At 40.6% G+C, this 22293-nt stretch overlaps 1 protein-coding gene across 1 annotated transcript in view; it reads right to left on the reverse strand.

Annotated features, from left to right (window-relative positions):
* Positions 1 to 16162, reverse strand: part of LPCAT1 (lysophosphatidylcholine acyltransferase 1) — a 60644-nt gene extending 44482 nt beyond the window's left edge. The window contains 5 exon segments of the mRNA XM_042868900.1: positions 6458 to 6672; positions 8010 to 8152; positions 14663 to 14929; positions 14931 to 15075; positions 16128 to 16162. Of these exon segments, the coding sequence (XP_042724834.1) occupies positions 6458 to 6672; positions 8010 to 8152; positions 14663 to 14929; positions 14931 to 15075; positions 16128 to 16162 (805 nt within the window).
* Between the last annotated feature and the right edge of the window lie 6131 nt (positions 16163 to 22293).

Here is a 22293-nt window from a genome sequence, read left to right on the forward strand (position 1 = left end):
TATATATATATATATATATATATATATATATATATATATATATATATTACAAACTTCAATTCTCAGCTGAAATAGTAGAGTTATATTTAATTATTTTCATGAATTCCTATGAAGAAAACCTTTTTCACAATTTTGGCACTTTACTTGTTTAACCTTCAATAGATGGACACACATCACAATTTAAAAGTTTTGTACATATCACAGCTCGCTGTAGCAAAGCAGATTGACTACAGCTAGTTTCTTCCTCCTGTAAAACCTATCCCTCCCCTCTCCCTGCAAAGCAGCAGGAGCCTGCCGGTGCAACTGTTACCAGAAACAAATCTTGTGGCCTGAAATGCTACTTTCTTTAGAGTTTTTGTTTCCTATGACAGCTCAACTTCAATTGCAGGCACTCCATCAAATACACCGCATATATGGTTTATGTGATCTTTTCTGGGGGAATCAGTGCAAAAGAAAAAAAACATGCTTATGTTCTGAGCTGTCACCTGTTTGCCTGTTCCTTAGATTAATCAGGTCTCAGGCATTTCTTTTGTGGCTTACTGGTTATATACAGGAAAATTTTTACACACAGGAATTGAGAGTGAACAAGAGTCAGAAATCAATCCATGCACATTTATCACAAGGATACTGAAATCTCCTAAAAGAAAAAGAACAAAAACCCAGTATTTACAACTTCCGCAATATCAAAGAGTGCTACAGGTAAAGCATCTGCAAGTATACTCTACTATCCCATGCTTTAAGCTCAGCAGACTGTATTTATATGCATATTTTATCATGTTCATATCTTGTAGCCTTACTCAAAGGTTTAAGTTACTATATCATTAGCTAACCTGTTTGCCTAAAACAAGTATAAAAGACAGTTTGCATATTTACAACTGCTCCGAGATGAATTCACTGGCACTAGCTGTATAATCTTCTTTTGGCAAGGATAAACTTGCTGCATTAATGGATCAGCCAGTGCTTAATGTGTGAGGGGAAAAAAAAAAAAGAAAAACAAGTGTGAAGAATGACACTTGTGCACTCAGCAGAAGCTTCTAGTTCTGTTGGCACCTCGCTGGCAGTTGCACCAGCATTCACCAAAATTGTTCTATGCTTCTGCGAAACCAACCCATCACACCTCACAGGAAAATGCCAGACATCTGACCACCTGCTGGAATAATTACCTTTATCCCACAAGTTGCTGAAGCCTAGAAGACAGCTAATCAGAGAGAAGTTGCCATACAACACTCTAGTACTTTTTTCTACATGCTTGTTCTTGGGCAGTATCCACAGTATTAGCTAGAGGAGCAAAGGTCATCATGGGCCAGCTGGGGCTACTGTTCTGAGAAGGTTAAAAAAACAAACCCCAGCACACACACACAGAAAAAAACCACAAAGGAAAAAAAAGGAACAAACAAAGAAATGGAAGTAAAACCACACTTAGTTTCACAACTCTGCTTTGTTTCTAATTGATGCTAGTCCTGAGTTTCCCTTATTGTTGCAATATAAAACAAACCTACAGCAACTAAAAGAAACAAACCCTCACCATCCTCAGCCTTCCCCCAGCATTTCTTTTGCATGAGGTCCAAATAATGGAATTCAGGCTATGGAATGAACAAGAAACTTCAGAGCTCCATGGCTCTTTTAAAAGACAAATTGTCATAACAGGGCTTTTTTTTTTTTTTTTTTTGTAATAATAGAAGAAATTAAGTAAGCTGATTTTACTTAGGGAACTATTATAAAGATAATCAGAACACAGACTGGCCTTTATGAAATGAATAAGCTTAGCAATACATTCAAAATACTCCTTGGAGCTCATCTGTGTCCTCCAGGCAGGCTACAATGCCAACACAGGATGCTGGCATTCAAGCTGGTGACCTTAACACTATTATAAGCTGCAGATTTATAACACATAAAAGGACTGTTTTGATGAATCTCTGCAGTATTTAAGTGTGAGATTCTCAATGAAGAGCTACAGCTGTACCATGGTGCTCTTAAAAGTATTGTGGATGAGGAAAAAGAACAACTGGAGTGGGGTTGCAGAATTTTTCACAGAAATAATGGGGAAGTAATTTGGTATCTTTTAAGTTCAAAGATAAAAATGTATAAATACTTCCCATAGAATTACTTATCCCTTAGACATGATGCTCAATAAAGGACTATAAAGTACCTTCCAAAGGTGAACTTAAACCAAAATTCTTAAGTCTACAAGATGTGGAAAAAAACTGATGGTTATTATAGCATTGTATGATTTTTCCCTTCCTCTACAGCTCTTCTGTATTCTGCCAAGTATAAATTACCTTCTTTTCCTTTACAAATTTCTGTTGACTAACATATTCTTATGTTCATTTCACAGGTACCAAATTCCTGTATTCAAGGATGAAGTTACAAATGTGAAGCAGCTGTTTAAAGCTTATATTAGCTTATCAATTTAGTTTAGTTTTTACAAGTTGAAATCATTGAAGAATGCTGAATTACAAAAGTTGTCCAAAAAGCAAATCGTGCCAAACTGTGTTTGCTGATAATCCCCTTCACTTCCCTTTGAAGTATTTTCCACACTAGCAATGAACACTTCAAGCTATCATCCAAAGCAATCATCCAAAATTCACAGAAAGATCTTGTTCTGACTTGAAGAGAGGTTCAATATATCAAACAGTAAAATATAAGGACCTGTGCTAATGAATGAATGGATTCAACTTCCTCAGCCAACATCAGATGCCACAGATTCACAGATGTTTTCTTCCTTGGGCTACACAGCTTACACAGTACTGGTGTACTGAACTTTCCATTCCAACCTATCAAAATGCTAAAAAGCCAAACTTCAGTATGACAGCAATGAGCACAGACTATCTGGGCATTTTCAACTTACTACATGCTGATTTTCTTCCTTTTTTTTTTTTTTTTTTTAATTGAAAATTAAAATCACTAAAATCTAAAGTATGTTTCATAGAATGGCTTGGAAGGGCACTTTCAAGACCATCTTGTCCAATCCTCTGCCACAGGCAGGAACATTTTTCCACAACATGGAGACATGGAGTCACCCAAAGCCCCATCCAATCTGATTCAGAACACTTCCAATGATGGGGCAACCACAACTTCTCTAAGCATCCGGTTCCAGTACACCATCATGAAAATGTTCTTTCCTATATCCAATCCAAATCTACCCTCTTTCAATCTGAAATAATTACTCCCTGTCCTGCCATTACAGGTCACGGTAAATAGCATTTCTTCATCTTTCTTATAAGCCTCCTTTAAAGCACTGAAAGGCCACAATGAGATCTCCTCAAAGCCTTTTCTTCTCCAGGCTGAATTACCCCAAATCTCTCTGCCTTTTTTCAGATGATTGCTTTCCGAGGCCCCTGATAATTTTCATGGCCTTTCTCTGGACCTGCTCCAATAGGTCAGTATCTTTCTTGTACTTGTGGATGCCAGAGCTGGATAGAAGACTTCAGGTGGGGACTCTGGACAAGCAGATCCTTTCCAAAGAGCTTAACTGACTGCACATGTATCAAGTGGGTGATTCTCTTTGCTTGTACTAATCACTAACTGAAGAGTTCTTCATAACTCCGTTAGAGCAAGAAAAGATTTTGTTTGTTTTCTTTTCCTAAAAAGAAGAAAGTTGTCTGAAGAAGTCATGAGTTAAGTCTGATTCTTAAGCTGTGCTACATGGCTCAGGAGAACTGCCTTCAAGTTAGAAAGCAACAAAACAGTCATACACAAACACCTGTTGAATACTTTCAATCCCATTAAAAAAAAAAAGCTTGTAATCATCTGGACTAAAATTGCCAGTGGATCAAAAGATTAATATTCTATGACTGGCAAAGAAAGGGTAGAATATAGGCAGCTTGCCCATTCAAGTACTTCTGGAAACAATCCTAGTAACCCATTAGCATTCCGATCTTTCCCTGCCTGCTACACCACCTGATCCTTCTAGTAAACAATGTATAATGTCCTGATAACAGTGTCATTACATTATCTACTACATATATTCAGCAGACATCCATACATGTTTCAATGCAGATCATGCCTTCACCCAAAGTCCTTACTCATTGAGATTACCTTAAGTTTCCTCCATTGCTTCATTTGTCATGTTCTGAGAAGTCAGCTCATAATTAAATGGATGTACTTTATTCAAAACTTCTCAGAAAATTCCAAGTGACTGTTAACAATCCTCAATTAAGAGACAGCAAGATTAGCATTATCAGTGGCTGACTCCACAACTTCACTGGAGCTGGTTTAGGAAGTTCACAAGATCTACAGAACTGAAGAACATAAAAACCGATTCTTCTCTAAGAAATTCAAGGTGTGTCTGAAGAGTTGACAGTTTACTGAGAAATATAGAAAAAATGGCCACATTTTCAGAGTGTAAGAGGCCCAGCAGTATGGGTTGCTTTTTTTCTAACTTATTTTTGTAGAGAAGTATAAATAACATTAGAATTAAATACAAGATCGAAGAAGGAAAGGATGCTCAGTAGCATCTGCTCCACAGAAAAGATCTTTCAAGCAATTTATATATAATACGTATATAAAAAACAACCATCTCACTCTGCTAAGAAATTTTCACTAAAATTTAAATCAAATATTCGTGAGTCCTTACCACTTTCTTAAGGTCCATTTCCTTTAACACCATAAACTATTGTAATTAATATTGCTTATACAAAAGGTTTTAGTTTTTGTTGTGTTTTTAAAAGGAAAGGGTTTTTTGAACTCTGAATCCCAGTTATGACTTCTGCCATGCCTAGTTTCCATGGCATTTTTCTAAACACTTCATAATGGATTACATGAATTTTGTGGCTGCACAATGTAAAATAAATGTAGCTATTTAGGAAAAAAAATACTAAGATTTTTAATATAAATATGTGCTATATATACCAGTAACATTCCATCAACTCTCTATATAAAGCTTTCTTGTTTTGTTTTTTTTTTTTTTTTTTGTTCTTTTGCAACTGTTTTTGCTCACACATGAAAAAAAATCAAGTGAATAGTTTTAAGATTTGATTGCAGTAAGTCTTACACTTTTAACTGAAGCTTTACCTTAAAATGAGATATATATAAGAAGCAGTTGGAACTTCTCAGTGTGCATTATTTGTGCTAAATCCAAAGCAACTGCAATCTCTGTATCCCTCTAGCTGTTCCTCAGACTTTTTCACTAGTCTTCTCTGAATCTAATGTCAAGCAGCAATTATGGCATTCTGCTGAATATCATTCTTCCACTTCATCATATGTCAGTATCAGAACATGACCTGCAGTTACATCATTTAAGTTCTCCAAAGAGTCCAGTTAAAAGCAAAGAAGAGCTCCATATGGACCAATTTATTTTGCTGAGCAGGCAATTATTAAACAGTCAACTGAAGCATCTGAGAAAAAAAGATAAACCTATCCTTGCTCCTAAAGCCCAGCTCACCCTGGACACCTGCATACTGCACAGCAGTGACAACATGCCATCTCACAACAAGATTTTCTTTCAATACTGGACATTGGAGTTAATTTTTTTTTTTTTTTTTTTATTTCACACTATGCTTGTTTGTATATATTTATTTTCAAAAACACAGGCCTACATTATTTTTGTTCAAAGTTTCTTTTAACTTTCACACAGATCTTTCACTACCCTCTCGTTAGTAGAATACTCCAGGAAATTGAGGTACAGCTACCATTCTGGCCTGTTTTACTTGATGCAGAGGCACATTGCCAAGAAGCTCCCTGTATGAAGCTTCCAGATGTAACCACTCAGAAATATGACTGACAGATGCTGATTTAAAACACATTCTTAAAACCACACTGTCCAATGACATTAGAGGATGTCAACATAAAACAGCCCAATTCCACTAAGTTGCAACAGAACTTTTGTTTATGCATTTGTGTTCACACATCTCTAGTCAAAGGCCAAATTAAAATTTTCTCCCCCTTTTAGATTATCCTTAAAATCTACGCAGTGAGACACAGCAACATCTTCTAAACTTTGCTGGTCCCTAAACATAGTAGCATGAATTTCTTTAAGGTGTTTGTGGAAACAATTCAGTCAGAAGCACATAACTCTAAGAGCTCTCAAATATCCTTGGCACAATTGCATCAGTAAATAAAAATCACAAATCTATCTCAAAATACCATGAACATCTACACTGATTGTTTAAACACTACTGACTTGGTTATCTGCAACAATCTGCTTTACTGCTCTTTTACAAACTGCCTGAAACAAGCTTACTCATGCATGAGAGATGAGCAGCGCACCTTACAGGCGGACTCCACTCCTGAAACATTCCTGGGATTGAGCTCCAAACTAAAGAAAAAAAAAACAGCTTTGGTGGACTTTCTCTATGGGCCGCCCTTTGCCCCATCTTAATTCGCTTTTCCATTAGTTGTGTTGAAAAAATATTGCAGTTTTTTTCTTTGTGTGTCAGGCCTTCTCATGCCAAACTAGTGAAGCTACTGAATAATTATTTTTTCTTTAAAAATTAAAAACGATTGTCTACCAACTTACTTCCCCAGACAGGAATATCTTTGCTTTCTGCTTTCATCACAATGGAGGCAAAGGTCATAGTTACTGGAATGGCATCAAAGTAAGAAGAATGGGGAGCCACAGTTAATATTGCTGCTTCTGCCGGCAACGCTCGTCTGCCTTTTACATTTATCCAGTGGAATCCACCAGCAAGCCACATCATTCTCATGATAGCTTTCAGCAAAACATCCACCACCCTGAAAAGAGTTCAAATAACAGTTACACTTCTACAGGGATACTCTAAAATGATGAAAAAGCATTATATAAGAACTATTAGCATGACAAAATACAGACACAGCTTACATACTAACACTGTGATTTTCTTTCTGTGTAAGCTTAATAGCACTTTCAAGGTAAGCTACCGCTCCATTTCATTTCATTCCTGAATATTAATATTTTCAAATCATAATAATGTTCACATTTATTTTTTCATTAAATTAATTTTTATTTGGGCTGAGCCTGTTGAATTGCTTATATACAATATCTAATAATGCTTTCCAGTAATACCAAAAAGTCCCTATAAACTGATCCCACACACACAGAAAAATACTATTAAAACACTGCTTAGAATGCATCAAACCCCATTCCTGGATTCAAGTTTACCCAAAAGCCACTGCAGCAGCAAAGGGCAGAGATTCTTAAACAGGGGGATGCACACAGGACGTACCTGGGAGCTCTGAAAATATTTCACTTTCTTCCCTCTATCTCTTAAAGTGTATTCTTTACTGCTAGACAGTCATGAAAAGAGAAGCATTCACTTTGAACCAACAGGGTGCAAAGCCTAACCTCCACAGATTATTATCGTCACGTGGATAAAGGTTGAAAATAACTGTATGCAAGACTGAAGGCAGTCCATTATTCCTTCAGTCATATGCTGAATTCACTCCAAATTAAATGTAAAGTGACATGCCTCTGCAGTTCTCAGCCTGCTTACCTCCTGTGATGCAAAAAGCAATCAACTTCCCTCACTCTAGTGCCAGCTCATACATTTAATGTTTTTTACAGAAGAAGTGGTACACCACTCCTCCCTTGCTTCTTAAGCTGCAGTTTTCATGGATGGGTGACCACCACCTTACATTGTACCTTAATTAGCATTCCAATATCAACACAAGCACAGCCTTATTAATGAGCACCAAAGCATAGGGCAAGCCCTCAGAGAATCAACAGAAGTTCTGTCAATTCGTTACAGAGAAGGAAACAATGGAGTGAAACAGTTTAAAATAACAGAATATGAAACCTGGGCACATTTCATAGTGTCAATCTTCTTAACATTATGGAAGTAATTGAAACTGAAGGATACCACAACGAAGCTTCATTCTACATCCTCTATAATAGTAAGAGGCAAACAATTAGCTATCTTCCTCCTGTAATTCTTGAGCCATTTGGTAAATCAAACATTTTTGGGGTATTCTGTTAGGTATTTTTTGTCTCCTAACTTAAGAAAATATGTAAATGTTTGTATTTTTATTTTGAAAAGGAAAGCAGGTCCGTGGTACCTGCACTACATCAGTATTGTGCTACATCAGTTACTCACTTTCGCCACCAGGAGAGGGGCTTTTCAAGCTCTTGCTCATCACATCCCATTGAAGCAATGAATGCAAAAGGCCAGGCCAGCAACATCATAAAAGCAGCAAAGAAGAGTCGGATAGGAAATAGAGTCAAGGTCATGAAGGCAATCTGGAAAAACCAGAACAAATGAGTTAATCTAACACAATTTTAGACTGCAAGAAACAGTAGTTCCTATAAACTGCATTTTTAAATAGCAAATACCTAGCATTGAAAAACAGCAGAACGTGCTTCAAACCCAATCAAACAATTGTAATGTATATGTGCAACGATTTTGTATTTGCAGATCTAAATTAGTTGAAACACAGTCACTGTCTTAAAAAACTACCAGTCAGCTTTCTGCACTTCTTCAGAGCCAGTGTTTGTTAGCTGCTACATCCGCATCTTTTTTCTTCTCTGCAGCATCATATAAAGTAAATATTTAGCATGGGTGCATTGTAAATCTGACTGAATTGTTGTGGAGTCAGCCCATCAGAGCAGTGATGTGCACTTCTTCAGCAAGGTGCACTCACATGGCAATACAATCCAACCTGGAAAACTTTTCCAGGATGGGGCAGATATCAGCTCCTCTGTAGGATATTCTTGTAACCAGAAACTATTGGGAATGCTGTACAGAAACGCCCCTAAATAAACATCCAAATACACATGCAAATGTCTGCTCCAGATCAGTGTTAATAGGCATAAACCCCGGAGAAAGCAGAGATTTTGAACAAGTTGTCTTCTTCCAGAAGCCACAATGAACCCAGTTGCTTCTACACCTCCTCTCACCACTCCAGTTATCAGAGAGTCCAATCCCAACCATCTAGTCCTCTGCCTTCAACTTCAGTGCAAAAGATATTGTGTTGGAACTTCTCCCATATTCTTTTGTAGAATTCTCCCAAATGTAGGGCCTGGCCTTTCTTAAGCTGTCTGGAACCACCTTACAGAAAGCACAGCTCAACAACCATTTACGTAATGATCGACCTGTTAGAAGAAACAGTTGCAGGTGCCAAAAATCCCATCCTTCTCAAAGGACAGAATAAAAGCAAGTGGAGGTTACGGCTTCAAATGACTGGCTAGGGGAAAGAGTGAAATCATAAACTGATGGCTGACTGGGGTAGCACTAATGCTCCTCTAGCTACACAGAGGAAGCTAGCAGAAGATGGATAAGATGCTATGAAATGATAGAGGCAACAAGTGAAGAAAGAATTCCAAAGGAAATAAGGTATACATTCACAGGTGACTCAGATGTCATAGAAAAGTACTTCTCAGTATCATAATAGCTCAGCAAGGCTGAGAAATGAGGCATGAGGTACTATCTCATATCGTGTTTAATCTCATGCATGTTGTGGAAAGCATCATTCATATTCTTCTCTTCTTCCATGATGCAGATCCAGTCACCATGGAGCTCAGTTTTCCACTGACCAGTTCACACTTCTTCTCACTTCCCAGAACAGCTCACTAAACTCCACAGCTGCCCAAAAGCTAGGTCTAGGGTAGATGTAGGGAACACACGGCAGAAAAAAAACAACCCTGAGCTCCCTGTTTCCTAGGTAGCCCACTCATTTTAGCTAGATTTTACAATAATGGTTTGGACTGGCACCATCATCTCATAACTCAAAACAAGATTCCAGTTTCAAGGTGAATTGCTTCAGCTTGCCGCATCAGAAAAACATTTTTTTCCCCTTGGATACAATATTTTCCTCAAATAAAACAGTTTAACTTCCTTAAGTAGCAGTAGTCAGAACAGCCCACAGACAAGACCACCACTTCTGGTAGCAGTGAGCAATTAAGTCACCTCAGCTGTTTAATAAAGCTTCACTCAGACTGTGGGGAAAGAGGGAAGAAATAGATGAGCGCAAAGAAACATAAGAGTTCTAGCAGCTGCATGAGAAGAAAAAATGACAAGCAAGATCTGAATTTGCAAATGAGGTTGGATGAGGAGAATGAGAAACACAGACACAAGTATTGATTTGAAGCAATAATAAGAAAAAAAAAACTAGAGACAATCAAGGGTTCAAACAGTTCAGGAGACTCAAGAAAACTCAGAAAATAGGGGAGTATTTATCTGCAAACTGAAGAAAAGAGAGCAGCTGCCTCCCAGGTTCCTCAGAAGGAAAGGACCAGCTGTGGAGGAAAAAAATAAAGAGGAAAATGCAGGTGAGGACACAGTTCCCTGAGATTCATGCACTCTCCCTCCCACTCCTCCAAGTCTCCTTCTCTGGTTAGTTACAAAAGGGCAGTTGACTGACTGGGAGTGACCTGTACAGTCAATTGTATGTGCACAGCATCTTTTGTATCATGTTCACTTCAGAGCCACACAGCAGAAGAGAAACGGCTGCTGCATCCACAAGATCTTGAACGATGTCATAAATGTGTAGAAAAGGTCTCTTGGTCTTCTGTGTCTGGAGAGAGCAGTGCTGGATAGAGCAAGCAAACAAGCAGCAGTTCCACATACCCACTGTGACCCCTGCTCTCTTCTTTTTTTTTTTTTTTTTAAGCAGGTGGCAGTGAAATACCTGTCAGCATAAGAAGTTTGCTAGGAGAGAGAAGGACTACATTCAGCCCCTGAAGAAGGTTTGGAATCAGGAAGGACACAAGCATTTGCAAAACAGTTCAGAGTGCATTCAGACATCCTCCTGAGTAAGAAAGCTTCAGTCCCCTAAAACCTGGGAAGATCCCGTCCCTGCTGGTTGTTACCAGAGATCAAATGAAGGAGACATGCTGCGCTCCTGGTCCGGCCTTGTACAGGTGTCTTAGTTTCAGAGTGTCTGGTCTTAGACAGTGATCATTACTTCTACATATTCAGTACACTCAGCCACACAGACATATTTGTTATTAATATTATGAATTCTTGTAAATATCATTCATACGTACCTAAAAAACACAGATATTTACATTTTAAAGAAAACTCAAGATCCATTTGGATCTTTACCTTAGGGGGTGCAGCTCATGACCAATTTTCTTCTTTGACTACAGCTCAATTAATGTCTTTTATTCTGAAGGATTCTAGTTAGTTTTTAACAAGTTGAGAGGTATGCTGTGGGAGTCCCACGGGCAACAGAAAGGAAGAGGATAGCCTTAAAGCTGGTAGAAGAAGGCTGCCTGAGAAGGTCACAAAGATCTAGTTTGTCTCCAGGTAAGTCTCTTAGACTAAAAAGGTATCATGTGTTCCTTGTTCAGAAGCCCCACATTCTGATTTGAGTAAGAATTTAAAATGAAGGTATCAGATACAAACTTAGATCCTTTGTAAGTTCTCTACACCATCAGGTCCTACATATCTAAGCACCGAGCCTGAGAATCAGAGTAAACTTCCTTTTTGTGATTGTCTCAGTTTCCCGTCTCTTGAATGTCAACATCATACCTCTCATTAAAAAGTTGAAAGAGATGCATCTTTGAAATTAACAATACAGTGGGAATCATTAAGTAGCTTATTCACAAAAAAAAAATTCCACGAATTACTACAAAGCCAAAGGAAAACAGACCAGTGAACTGCATGTTCACTCTGATTTTTTTTTTCTTTTTAAATATGTCAGAGACTAATCTTGCCCCACACTTTCACTTTTTCACTAACTAAAATCCATCTCAACAAGGATGGCACTGAAAGAGTGAGAAATTTATCCTTCAACACTTCTCTTACCACCTGCTTTCCCACTCTGCAAGTGCCCTGATTGACATATTTATGGAGATAATAACAGGAGTAGATATTTTCATGTGTGACTAAGCCAACCTAACCGATCATCGCTGCTAAAGAGGGTGGTCCTGTTCACACTCCCCTTGGGTCAGTTCTAGCACTCATCTGAGCTTGCAGTGAGCCAACGCAGCTCATTAAACTGAAGAAAAGCAATCCCAGCAAAACAAAAGAGAAACAATCAGACCACAGAAAAACACAACAGTCTGCTGTTTTAATGAGCCAAATCGGCTCACCAAGACACCAGAGGAACACCAGCACTAGTGCAATAACGGCCAGAAATACTGGAAGCAAGAAAGATGGAACCATATTGAGTTTTAAAGCAGCAGGAAAATAAAGCTACAAATGCTCTGTGAGAGCTTCAGTATGCTTCTGCCTGTTCTGTAACACTAGGACTAACTAGGAACAACATCTGACTTACAAGATACCTGTCCAGAACATATTCGGATGAATGAAACTTGTGATTAATGAAGCCATGTCTGTCTACCTTTCTTCCAGAAAGAATCTTTTCCTGGTAGTATTGAAAATAAAACATGTAGCTTCAGAAATTATTCCACTGTTATTCTCAGATTAGGGCCAAATAATCATAATTTCTACAGGAATTATGACATGCAATGTTTTTACATTGTTACCTCCAGTTTTTATGAAACCAATAAAGAGATCTGAACAATTTCTTAGTTCTCAAATGGATTATTTTTGCCCTTCTTTTCCCTCTTTGTGGTTGTTTGGTCCATTTATTTTCCACTTCTTCATGCCCAGTCTCAGGCTGAAGTGTTTCAAGAGGCATTTACTTCGATTTGCATTAAAAAGCAAAAAAGTTAATCCAACCTCTTGCAGAGCACGGGATGAGGTGGCAGTGAAGATAATGGATCTATCCGATAGTCCATCAGCCACAGGCAACAGTCCCTCAGACAAAGCAGTCTTGTCTCCCAGTCCTCTTTCCCCACTACCTCCACGAAACCTCCAGTCCCCACACATTCCTGGCCTTCTCTGATTAGGCTGCGCAGACCCAGAACTGAGCCCTGTTAGATTCACAGAGCTGACAGAGAAACCTGTGGCACAGTCTGCGCCTCCAGCTGAACAGGAAGTGAGTTCAGCTGTAATACTTCATGCTGAACTCTTAGTGACGGGCCAGGACTGCGTGAAGGAGAATGCACACTGCTGTAATTGACTGTGAAGGAGCCTCCCTGTTCAAGAAGCCTCTTTTTCTGGGAGAGCAGCATTTCACGCAAGTGAAATAGTTTCATAGCTCTCCTTTAGCAGCTTCTAATTCAAGCATAACCATTTTATTAATTAAGAAAAGAGGCTAGGAGAGAATCATTACAGCAAATAAACTCTGTCACAGTTCTGTATGTCATCTTGCATGATTCTTCCTCATAGAAATGCAGAAATAAGATTATGAGAAAGTCCAGGTTAAATGACTTTGTACCACTGTGCACCTATAACGTTCACTTTAAAAGCAAAACTGAGCCATGCTTTGATGAGGCTGTTCCTTTGGTCTGCACACTGCAAAAGACTACAGAGCTTTAAACACAGATAACAGCTTTCATTGGAAATAAACCTTTGAAACCCAGTGGCAAAGCTCACATATGATACAGATGTCCAGAGCAGCCTACATAAGGAGGGAGGTATGCTCTACAAGCGGTCACCGAGTTGAAGTGGCTGAAGATCTGTTATGACAAACAGATCAACAATGCCAGTAGCTCATAGGAGACTGGAAATACTATGAAACCACTGCTCTGCCCTCCTGATCGTCCATCTAAAATTCCTTGTAAGTAAACAAGCAGACAGTTGCATTAGAAAGATACATCGACAATGCAAAGTAAAACATTGTATCTCATATAACAAAACAATCAGAATGCGCAAGACCACATGCTACCTTCGCTTCCCTCTGCACCGTTACAGACTTCTAACTCATTAATTACACAGAGACCGTGGCATAAAGGATGAGACAGGGTTATGCTGAAATCATTACAACCTTGTGATTTATTGAAGAAGCTCCAGGTATAAATTGAATGAGACAAATGACATAAACCTCCTTTCCCTGTTGAAACAATTTATCAGCAACCACTGAATTCAGCGTTGGTCCGTCTCGATTAAAAAACAAGTAAGAATCCTTTCCATTGCAGCCTGCTACGAATTCCTTAGCTGTCAGGTACTTAACGCGGGGCACATTCCAACGTTTTGTAAATCAGGCCGTATGTGTCTTGTCCTCAGGGCCCAGACAACAATCAGGCAAAGCAACAACGAACTCCAATCCAAAGAGAAATTAAATTCAGGTTGGCTCCAAAGAGCCTTGATGTGACAGGTTCAATAGCAGCAGATCTTAATTTCTGCGTTGATATGCGTGTGGTGCTGCAGGCACCGTAGGCTTCAGGCACCCAAAACAACAGCTTTAAACGAACGTTCCTCAAGTGCTACCACGATGGAAGTAACACGGCTGGCCGGTTCCTACCCGAGGAGCCCTTCGTGGCGTTCCTCCACCCAGGCAGCGACCCAGATCCTCTCAAAAGCCCCCGCCAGGGCCACCCACCCCCTGCTAACCCTGCGGGGAGGCGGCAAAGGCGGATGGGGGTTCCCATCCGTGCCGCCACTTCCACACCGCTTCCCGCCGCCTCCCGCACAGCGCGCAAACCTCGCCGCCGGCGTTCTTTACGCGGGGCCAAACTTCGGAGCGGCGGGATCCTTCGGTGCGCATCCCTCAGCTCGACAATGGAAGAGGGAGCGTCTACAGGAGCGCTCCCCCACACCTCCCACGTAATAACGATAGAAAAAAAATGATAATTGTGGAGCGAAGAGGAGAAGCGGCAGCGAAGTCAAGGCGCACCCCGCGCCCTCTCCTCACGGCCTCGCCCCCGCCCGGCTGCGCGCACCCCACCGCCCCCTCGCAGAGCCGCCCCCGCCCGCCGCCCAGCTCACGTCGCAGCGGGGCCGAGCCCGCGCACCCCCACCTTGGTTTTCTCCAGGGGGCTGAAGCGCAGCTGGTGCACGAAGGGGCTCCGCGGCGGCGGCCCGCGCTCCCGGCTGCCGGCCACGCAGCATCCCCGGCCGCGGCTGCTCAGCCTCATGGCGGGGAAGGGCCGCGAGGAGAGAGAAAGAGGGAAGGAAAAGAGCGAGGGCGCTGCGCGGAGACCGCTGCTCCGCAGGCGGCGGTGGCGGCGGCGGGCAGCGGCGGCGGCTCGCTCCCCGCTAGGCGCCGGCCCCCGCCCTCCTGGGGGCCGCGCATGCGTCCTGCGCGCCGGCTACAGCTGCTCGGCCGGCGCCGGTTTCCGCGTCAGTTGGGAGGATTGCGGGGGGGGTGGGGGTATGAGGCGGGGGTGCGCTTTCTCCTCGCCTCGTGCCGCCGCCCGCAGCGACGGTTACGCTTCTCACAGGGACCTCCCGCCGCCGGGGACAGAGCTAAGGCCGCCCCAACCCCTCGGCGGCATCGGGGGGCAACGGCCGAGGTCCTCGCGTGGGGCCCAGGCCGAGGGGCTGCATCTCGGGCGGACCCGCTACCCTCTCGCCCCGTGCGTGTGGTGCTGCGGGCTGTAGGAAAGCTCTCTGCTGGGCACCGCGAGACAGAGTGTCGGAAAACGGGAAGAAAGGGATAAGGGCAATCCCTCTGAGGCGAAGACGGTTCTTTCACGCTGGCAGTAACGGAACGGGAGAGAGGTAGCGTGGGGCCGGCGTCTCCCTGCCGACAAGCAGCACGAGGCATTAGGAGATGCTTCCAGATGTGCTGTGGACCTTTTGCTTCAAGCAAGCCTAGGCTGTTTTTTTCTTTCCCTTCCCTCTCATTTGCACCCTCGGATCTTGAAAGAGTCGGATAAGGAAATAGCTAAGGTTGGATCTTAATAAATCTTTAGTTCTCAAGAACTTCCTTTGTATTTCATAAAGCTCTGGTGTTGTGCCAGATTTCAAGAAATCCAGCTGGGTGTCTGACACAGCCCTTCGCTGTTGACTCCAACCACAAATCAAACAGTACCAAAGATATGTAAGACAGTTGATGAAGAAATATTTATTGATGCTGTTAGTGTTGAACATCTCATAGGTGTTACAGAACAATGATGACCTTACACATAAAAGTAAATATAAATCTGTAACACCTTTGCTGTTTGTAATCATTAGTCTTAGAAGTGCAGAACTGTCTCTAAGTCCTATGATCAATGTCTTGCCATCTCAAGAAGCCTGACTTGGTGATCCTTAAGGGCCACTTCCAACTGGGGATATTCTATGTGCATTTCTGATGGTTAATGCTGTATCTGCAGTATCATTTAAACGTTACACAGACAGTTATTTACTTTTGAAAGACCAGGAATGTTGAAAATCTAGCCATTGTGATTTGGGAGTTTCCTGGTGCCTTTCAAAGATTTGTACCAAAGATCAAAAAAACCCTCGCTGTTAATGAGATCTGTGGAGGTGCTAAACTGTTACCTGGTAAACTGCTGTGAGAGCAACTGCAGCATCATCTGGACTGCCTAGTAAAATTAACACTTTCAAGCAGATTATACAGTCAAATACATGTGTATTTCCAAGCAGTATAAGCCATGCTTCTGGAATGGGAGCCTCGGACTTGGATTGTCTAAAAGCTTCAAACAAACTTCTTGAAACAAACTTGCAGATAAGGTCCCAGCGCAGGATATCTGATATGATTGTTGGGTTGTACTAATGGTATTTGTGTACAGTAAATCGATTTACATGTGTATGAATGAGTAATACTAGAGGAACAAGTGTGGCTTTGACATTAAAGGTTTTGTGTAAAAAAATTCCCCCAGGAATGGAAGGAACTGAGCATGAACCTTAGCGCAGGGGCAATCTCATGGTAGGGCTTGAATAAAGAAGGCAGGCTTGGGGTCTGCAAGCACACCAATTTGGCATACAGTAAACATGAGGGTGGGGGGTGGACTGACAGGACAGAATAAAGCATGCTTATCTGACAATACTCTTTTCTGTGCAGTGAACTGGAAAGCTTGCCTGGATCCTTTCAGAGATGCATGATGAAACTTGCTCCTGGATGGTTATTATATGACCCCAAGAAAACAGAGCTAACACTGTGCAAGTGTGCATAAAAATGAGCAGTGTTTTATAATGTATATATTGGTTTGCTATCAGCTATCAGCAAACCAATCCAAAACCGCTGGATTTAGGCGGTTAGTTGTTCCGTAACCCAAATACTTAGTCAATAAGAAATATTTTTTTCTTGTGAATTAATTAGATGATTGAATGAAGTATGGCTATAACATCGAGGTCTGACTGTTACTTTTTGTGCAAATCACAAAGGAGCCCTAACCATGATGTTGCTGTCAAGGCACTCGTGTTATAAAGCTCATCTAATAAGGACATACAAGGACATAGGAAGAGGTGACCAATTTATTGCAGGATTTATGGAACCTAACTTGCTTCATAGGAGGAGAAAATGCGTAATACATAATGTTGGATGTAAGAGTATTATGATACAATTGGAAAAGGAAATGTTGAAGCTGACTATCATGAGAATAAATTGCGGTAAGCTCTCAAATAATCTCCTCAGGGAAACTGTGGAACCTGAAACTATTGAAATGAGATTGCACAAACATCTAAGTGCCATTCTACCACAGTGCACAAAAGCTCTAATTGGTCCTTTCTGTCACTCATTCAGATGATTTATAGGGAGCTGTACAAATAAGATGACTCACATATAAAAAGCACACAAATATTCATTATGAAACATGCCTCTGTGAACCCTGAAGTTGGAAAAGGAATATTCAATATTTAACTGCTGAACTGAAGTGTCTTTCTCTAAAATATATCAAATAAATGTTCATAAAAGAGCAAATATGTTGACCACAGCACTAAACTTTATTTAAAAATAATAATATAATTTCACTCCTAGAAAAAGTCCTTGCTTTGATTTTTAAGATGGTCCTTGACCTTAATGGCCGTTTGACAAAATCAGCTGATAAATGCTCAAGCACACTTCTATCACACCTCTGCCCTTAAAACAACATTTTTACAGTTGATTTCACATATTCGTTTTTCTTTCCAGTATTTTTTCTTATTTTTACCTCATGATTCTTGATGCAAATATATTCAATGTTTAAATATAAAGACAGATTCAAAATATATTTGAAAACCGATGTATTCCATGAAAATAAAAATCAAATGTATTTATGTTTAATACTGGCAGTAATACAGATTTTGTAATAATAATATGCTTATGTTTTTCTTCTGATCTGTGAGGGAGTGTGGAATCCACCTTACTTTCTTGAATCAATAAAGAATGCAGGACCTAGTGGCAAATCTGTGGGAAGAACAGTGATTTCTTGTTTTGATAGTGCTGTATAGTCTTAGATTTGTCAGCCTGAAGAAATTAGAAGAATTTGTGACCAAAAAAAAAAACCCCAACCTCTTCCCTACCCCACCTCTCCCCCCAGAATCCAAAAACAAAAACAAAAAGCTAACCCAAAAGATTAGATCTAATTCTCAAATTATTAGGAAATGTAATTTAAGAAATGTTCTCTTACTTTGACATGTGTTTTCCAACTCAAGATTCCCAGTGTTGGTTTCAGAGATTGAGAACAAACTCATTGGCTCCCATGAGATGATGTCTCCTGAGAGCTGAAGCAGAGGCAGAGATACTAGGTGCCATAAAGCCTTTTCTAGGCACTAAGCTGTACACACTCAGTGCATACATCTTGAGATCTTGAAAAATGAGAGGACTGGACAACTACCAACCATATGAAGTTTAACAAGAATAAGTACCAGATTCTGCACCTCGAATGGGGCAACCCTGGGTGTACATACGGACTGGTGAATGAGAGCTGGAGAGCAGTCCTGCAGGAAGGGATCTGGGGGCTGAAGGAAGTTGAATCTGAATCAGAAGTGTGCCCTGGCAGCCAAAAGGGCCAATGGTACTCTGGGGTGCATCAGGCCTGGCACTGCCAGCAGGGTGAGGGAAGGGACTGTCCCACTTTGCTTTGCTGGTGTAACCTCAACTTTGAGCAGTGTGCAGTTTTGGGCATTATGATACAAGAAGGATTTCAAACTATTAGAGAGTCTTCAAAGAAAGGCTACAAAGATGTTGAAGGGTCCAGAGTGCAAGAGGTACTAGGAGTGGTTGAGGTCACTTGGTAGGTTCAGTCCAGAGAGTAGGAGACAGAGGCAGAGAGGCAGGTGCTGATCTCTTTGGTGACAGCAACAGAACCAAGGGAATGTCATGGATCTGTGTCAGGGGACAGTTAGATTGCATGTTAGGAAAAGGTTCTTCACTAAGAAAGTGGTCAAGCACTGGAATAGGCTCCCCAGGGCACCAAGCCTACCAGAGCTCAAGAGGTGTTTGAAGAACACTCTCAGACATAGGATTTGAATTTTAGCAATATATATATCATTTGGCAATATATATATGCATATCCTATATGCAGACCGGAACTGGACTCAGTAATCCTCGTGTGTCTCTTCCAACTCAAGATATTCTATGGTTCCATGATACAATGATAAATCCTGCTCCTGTATGCCACAGGAGACAGTGCTAAGAAGGTGACTGAGCCCAAGAAACACTTTCTGCTGATTCCATCCTTCACCAGTTAATGGAAAGAAAGTTGGGAAAACTGAAGCCTTGTTCAACATTTTCAAAAGTCCAAGACTGTAATGCAGATTGCTCTGGGGTCTGAGATCTGCATCTCACTTGATTACTCTCCATTGTGTGTTCACAGCATGTTTTTAGCCTGGTCTTCGATACGCTGTTCATACAGAAGAAGAACACTGGCGTTCAGTAAGTGGTTCAGTCAATAAAACTTATGAGTTTCATTTAGGAATGAAGAGGACTGAAAGAACAGCATGTGACAAATGCAACTGGATGGTGATTAGGCCATCCAGGGATGAAGTCTGTGAGAGATGATGCCATAATTACTCAAGAGCTTCCACATCTTATTTTATTCCTCCCTGTTGTTTGTAGAGTAAAACTGAGAAGGAAGAAGCTACTGAGGCTCTCATAGTAGTACCTTTATATATATTGGTTTTTAGACATGGTTCACATGCAGATTAGATTCTCAGTTTTTACTTGAAAAAATCATCCTTATTTGAGGACTGCTCCAAAAGCAATGCTTCCTATTTTTATTATTGTGGCCCACAAAGTTAGAAGCAGATGGTGGCATGGCAGTAGAGGTTGAACCTTCTCACCAATATTCAACAAAATTTTGTTGCTGTGTGACAGATGGCAGCAGTGGGGCAATCTGACCAAATGATGTCTGACGTGGAAGTATATATGAAGCAAAGGTGCATAACTGAATTCCTCCATGTGCAAAAAATGGCACCCATTGGCATTCATTAATGCTTGTTGAACATCAATGGAGATCAAAGAGTGGATGCGTACACAGTGAGGTGGTGAGAGCTGTGTTTTAGCAGTGGCAGCAGTGATGTGAAAGTCAATGATGTTCTGGACAGCCACACACAGCTGTCACACCATGAAATGAGGAGTGTCTCAATCAGCTCATCTGTGAGAATCAGTGGATAACCAGGAAATAATGGCTTCGATGCATTGGAAACAATGGTGGCAATGGTGGAATATCACAGAGTTTGTGCTAGGTGGGCTCCACGAATGCTCACAGAGAAAAATAAGGAACACAGTATACAAGTTCCTCAGGACCTATGGAACTGATATGAGGCTGAAGACAACAGTTTCCTGGATCGCATCATTACCAGTGATGAGATGTGGTGTCTCATCTCAAAACAGCAGTCCAGTCCATGAAATGACAACATATGAATTCCCCATTGCAGAAAAAGTTGAAGATGCAGCCCTCGGTGGATAAAATGATGTGCACTGTTGGGATAAAAAACTAGTTATCCTTCTGTATTTTCTGGAACCCAGACAAACTATCGACTCTGATCACTACATTGCAACACTGATTGAGCCAAAGCTTAAACTTCCAGTCAGTTTGAAGAAGAATACAGCCTTTCTCTTGCAACACAATTAGCTCAGGCCCCATACCAGTTTGAAATCATGTGGTACATTGCCAGTCTTGGCTGGTCCTCCTTCCACACCCTTTGTATAGTCCAGATTTGGCACCTTCTGACTTCCATTTTTTTTGAACTGATGAAAAATGAACGGTGTGGGCAACATTTTCCTAACAATAATGCCATTATAGTAGCTGTGAAGCAGTGGATCACCTCTACTGGTGCAGATTTTTTTGAGTGCAGCGTGGAGACTTTGCATCACTGGTGAAAATACATGTTTAATGGTGTTGACTATGTTGAAAAATCATGTTTTGTAGCTGAGAATTTGCTTTATCATATAATAGTGTTATTGTGCTCTTTGTATCAGCTGTAGAGTCAATAGAAATATATAGGAAGCATCACTTTTGGAGCAATGTATGTAGATGGCCACACACACATGGTATATGAAGATGAAAATATAGTGCAATAATGTGTACTGGGTACAAATTAAAGCAGCAAATATTTTCAGTGCTGAACTGTGCTTGTAGACTTCCACGTCTATGTTAACTACTTTTTCACCTTCATACTTCTCCCTCTTCTTTCCCTGAATATCAAAAAGTCTCTGTCACTAACAGAAGATAATCTTGCAAGGTAGGGAATGAAATCCTGAAATTATTTTTTGTATCTTTTCTGGTATGCGTGTTGTTAGCAAGTAGAATATGCGTGCTCATCAAATTCTATTCTTGAAAGAAGCAATTTTCCTCAGTTTGTGCCAAAACCTATGCCCAACTGTACAGCAGCAAAACCTCCATAATACTATTATGGTAATTTCTGCAAGTCCAAACACTAAGTACCAAGTCAACATTTTCCATATTCCAGATCGTATTATATAAACTACATAAGAACATCTTAAGCTTTCTGCAGACTTTACGCTTATGCCATTGTGCAAATAAGAAAATAACTTATGAAAATACATTTTGAATTCCAGCACGTTTGAACTTTTAGTTTACACGGGTGTTTTTTCTTCACATGCTTCCTCTGATTTCTCATTTCTAAGTTAGAGTATGTATTTACAGAGGCTTTATATTAGGTAACCTTTATTTAGAAAACACTAGGTTAGCATTATTCAGGAGATAAGTGAAGCGGTATAGAAAAGATTTATTTTAGGAAGCTCTGTGCATTATTTGTATAATGAAATAGTGGGAAAAATAATTTTGTATGTTTCTGGTAAGGTGCATCAAATTCATATAAATGAATTTACTAGAAGCAGCCCTGGTAAAATTATTACCATGGTTCAATCACATCAAATACCACTTTACAATCACATTAAGTGCTTCATTTAATTTTTCTGAGGTAGTAAGGTCTATTATTTAATATGTTTTAAATATTTACTTACTGCAAGACATTAACAGTGGTTAAATACGCAAAACATAGCATACAAATATTTTATGGTTTTGGAAATGCAAAAAGGATGATCTGCCAAGAGATCCCTGGGCAAGAACGTCCAGACCCAATCTGTTGCCTTCAGAAGCAGAATATTAGGGGAGCAAAAGCACAGCCAGTAGTGAAAATGAGACCATATGGGACTCATAGTAGTGCCAGTGGCTTTATGCCCAGTTCATGCCCCTGCCCTGGCAGCTGCAGCCCTCAGATGAGGCAGGGCAAGGCAGAATCAGGCAGCCACATTTTT

The sequence above is a fragment of the Lagopus leucura genome, unplaced genomic scaffold (assembly GCF_019238085.1).
Source record: "Lagopus leucura isolate 7727_CA_CO unplaced genomic scaffold, USGS_WTPT01 Super-Scaffold_100002, whole genome shotgun sequence".
NCBI classification, from domain to species: Eukaryota; Metazoa; Chordata; class Aves; order Galliformes; family Phasianidae; genus Lagopus; species Lagopus leucura.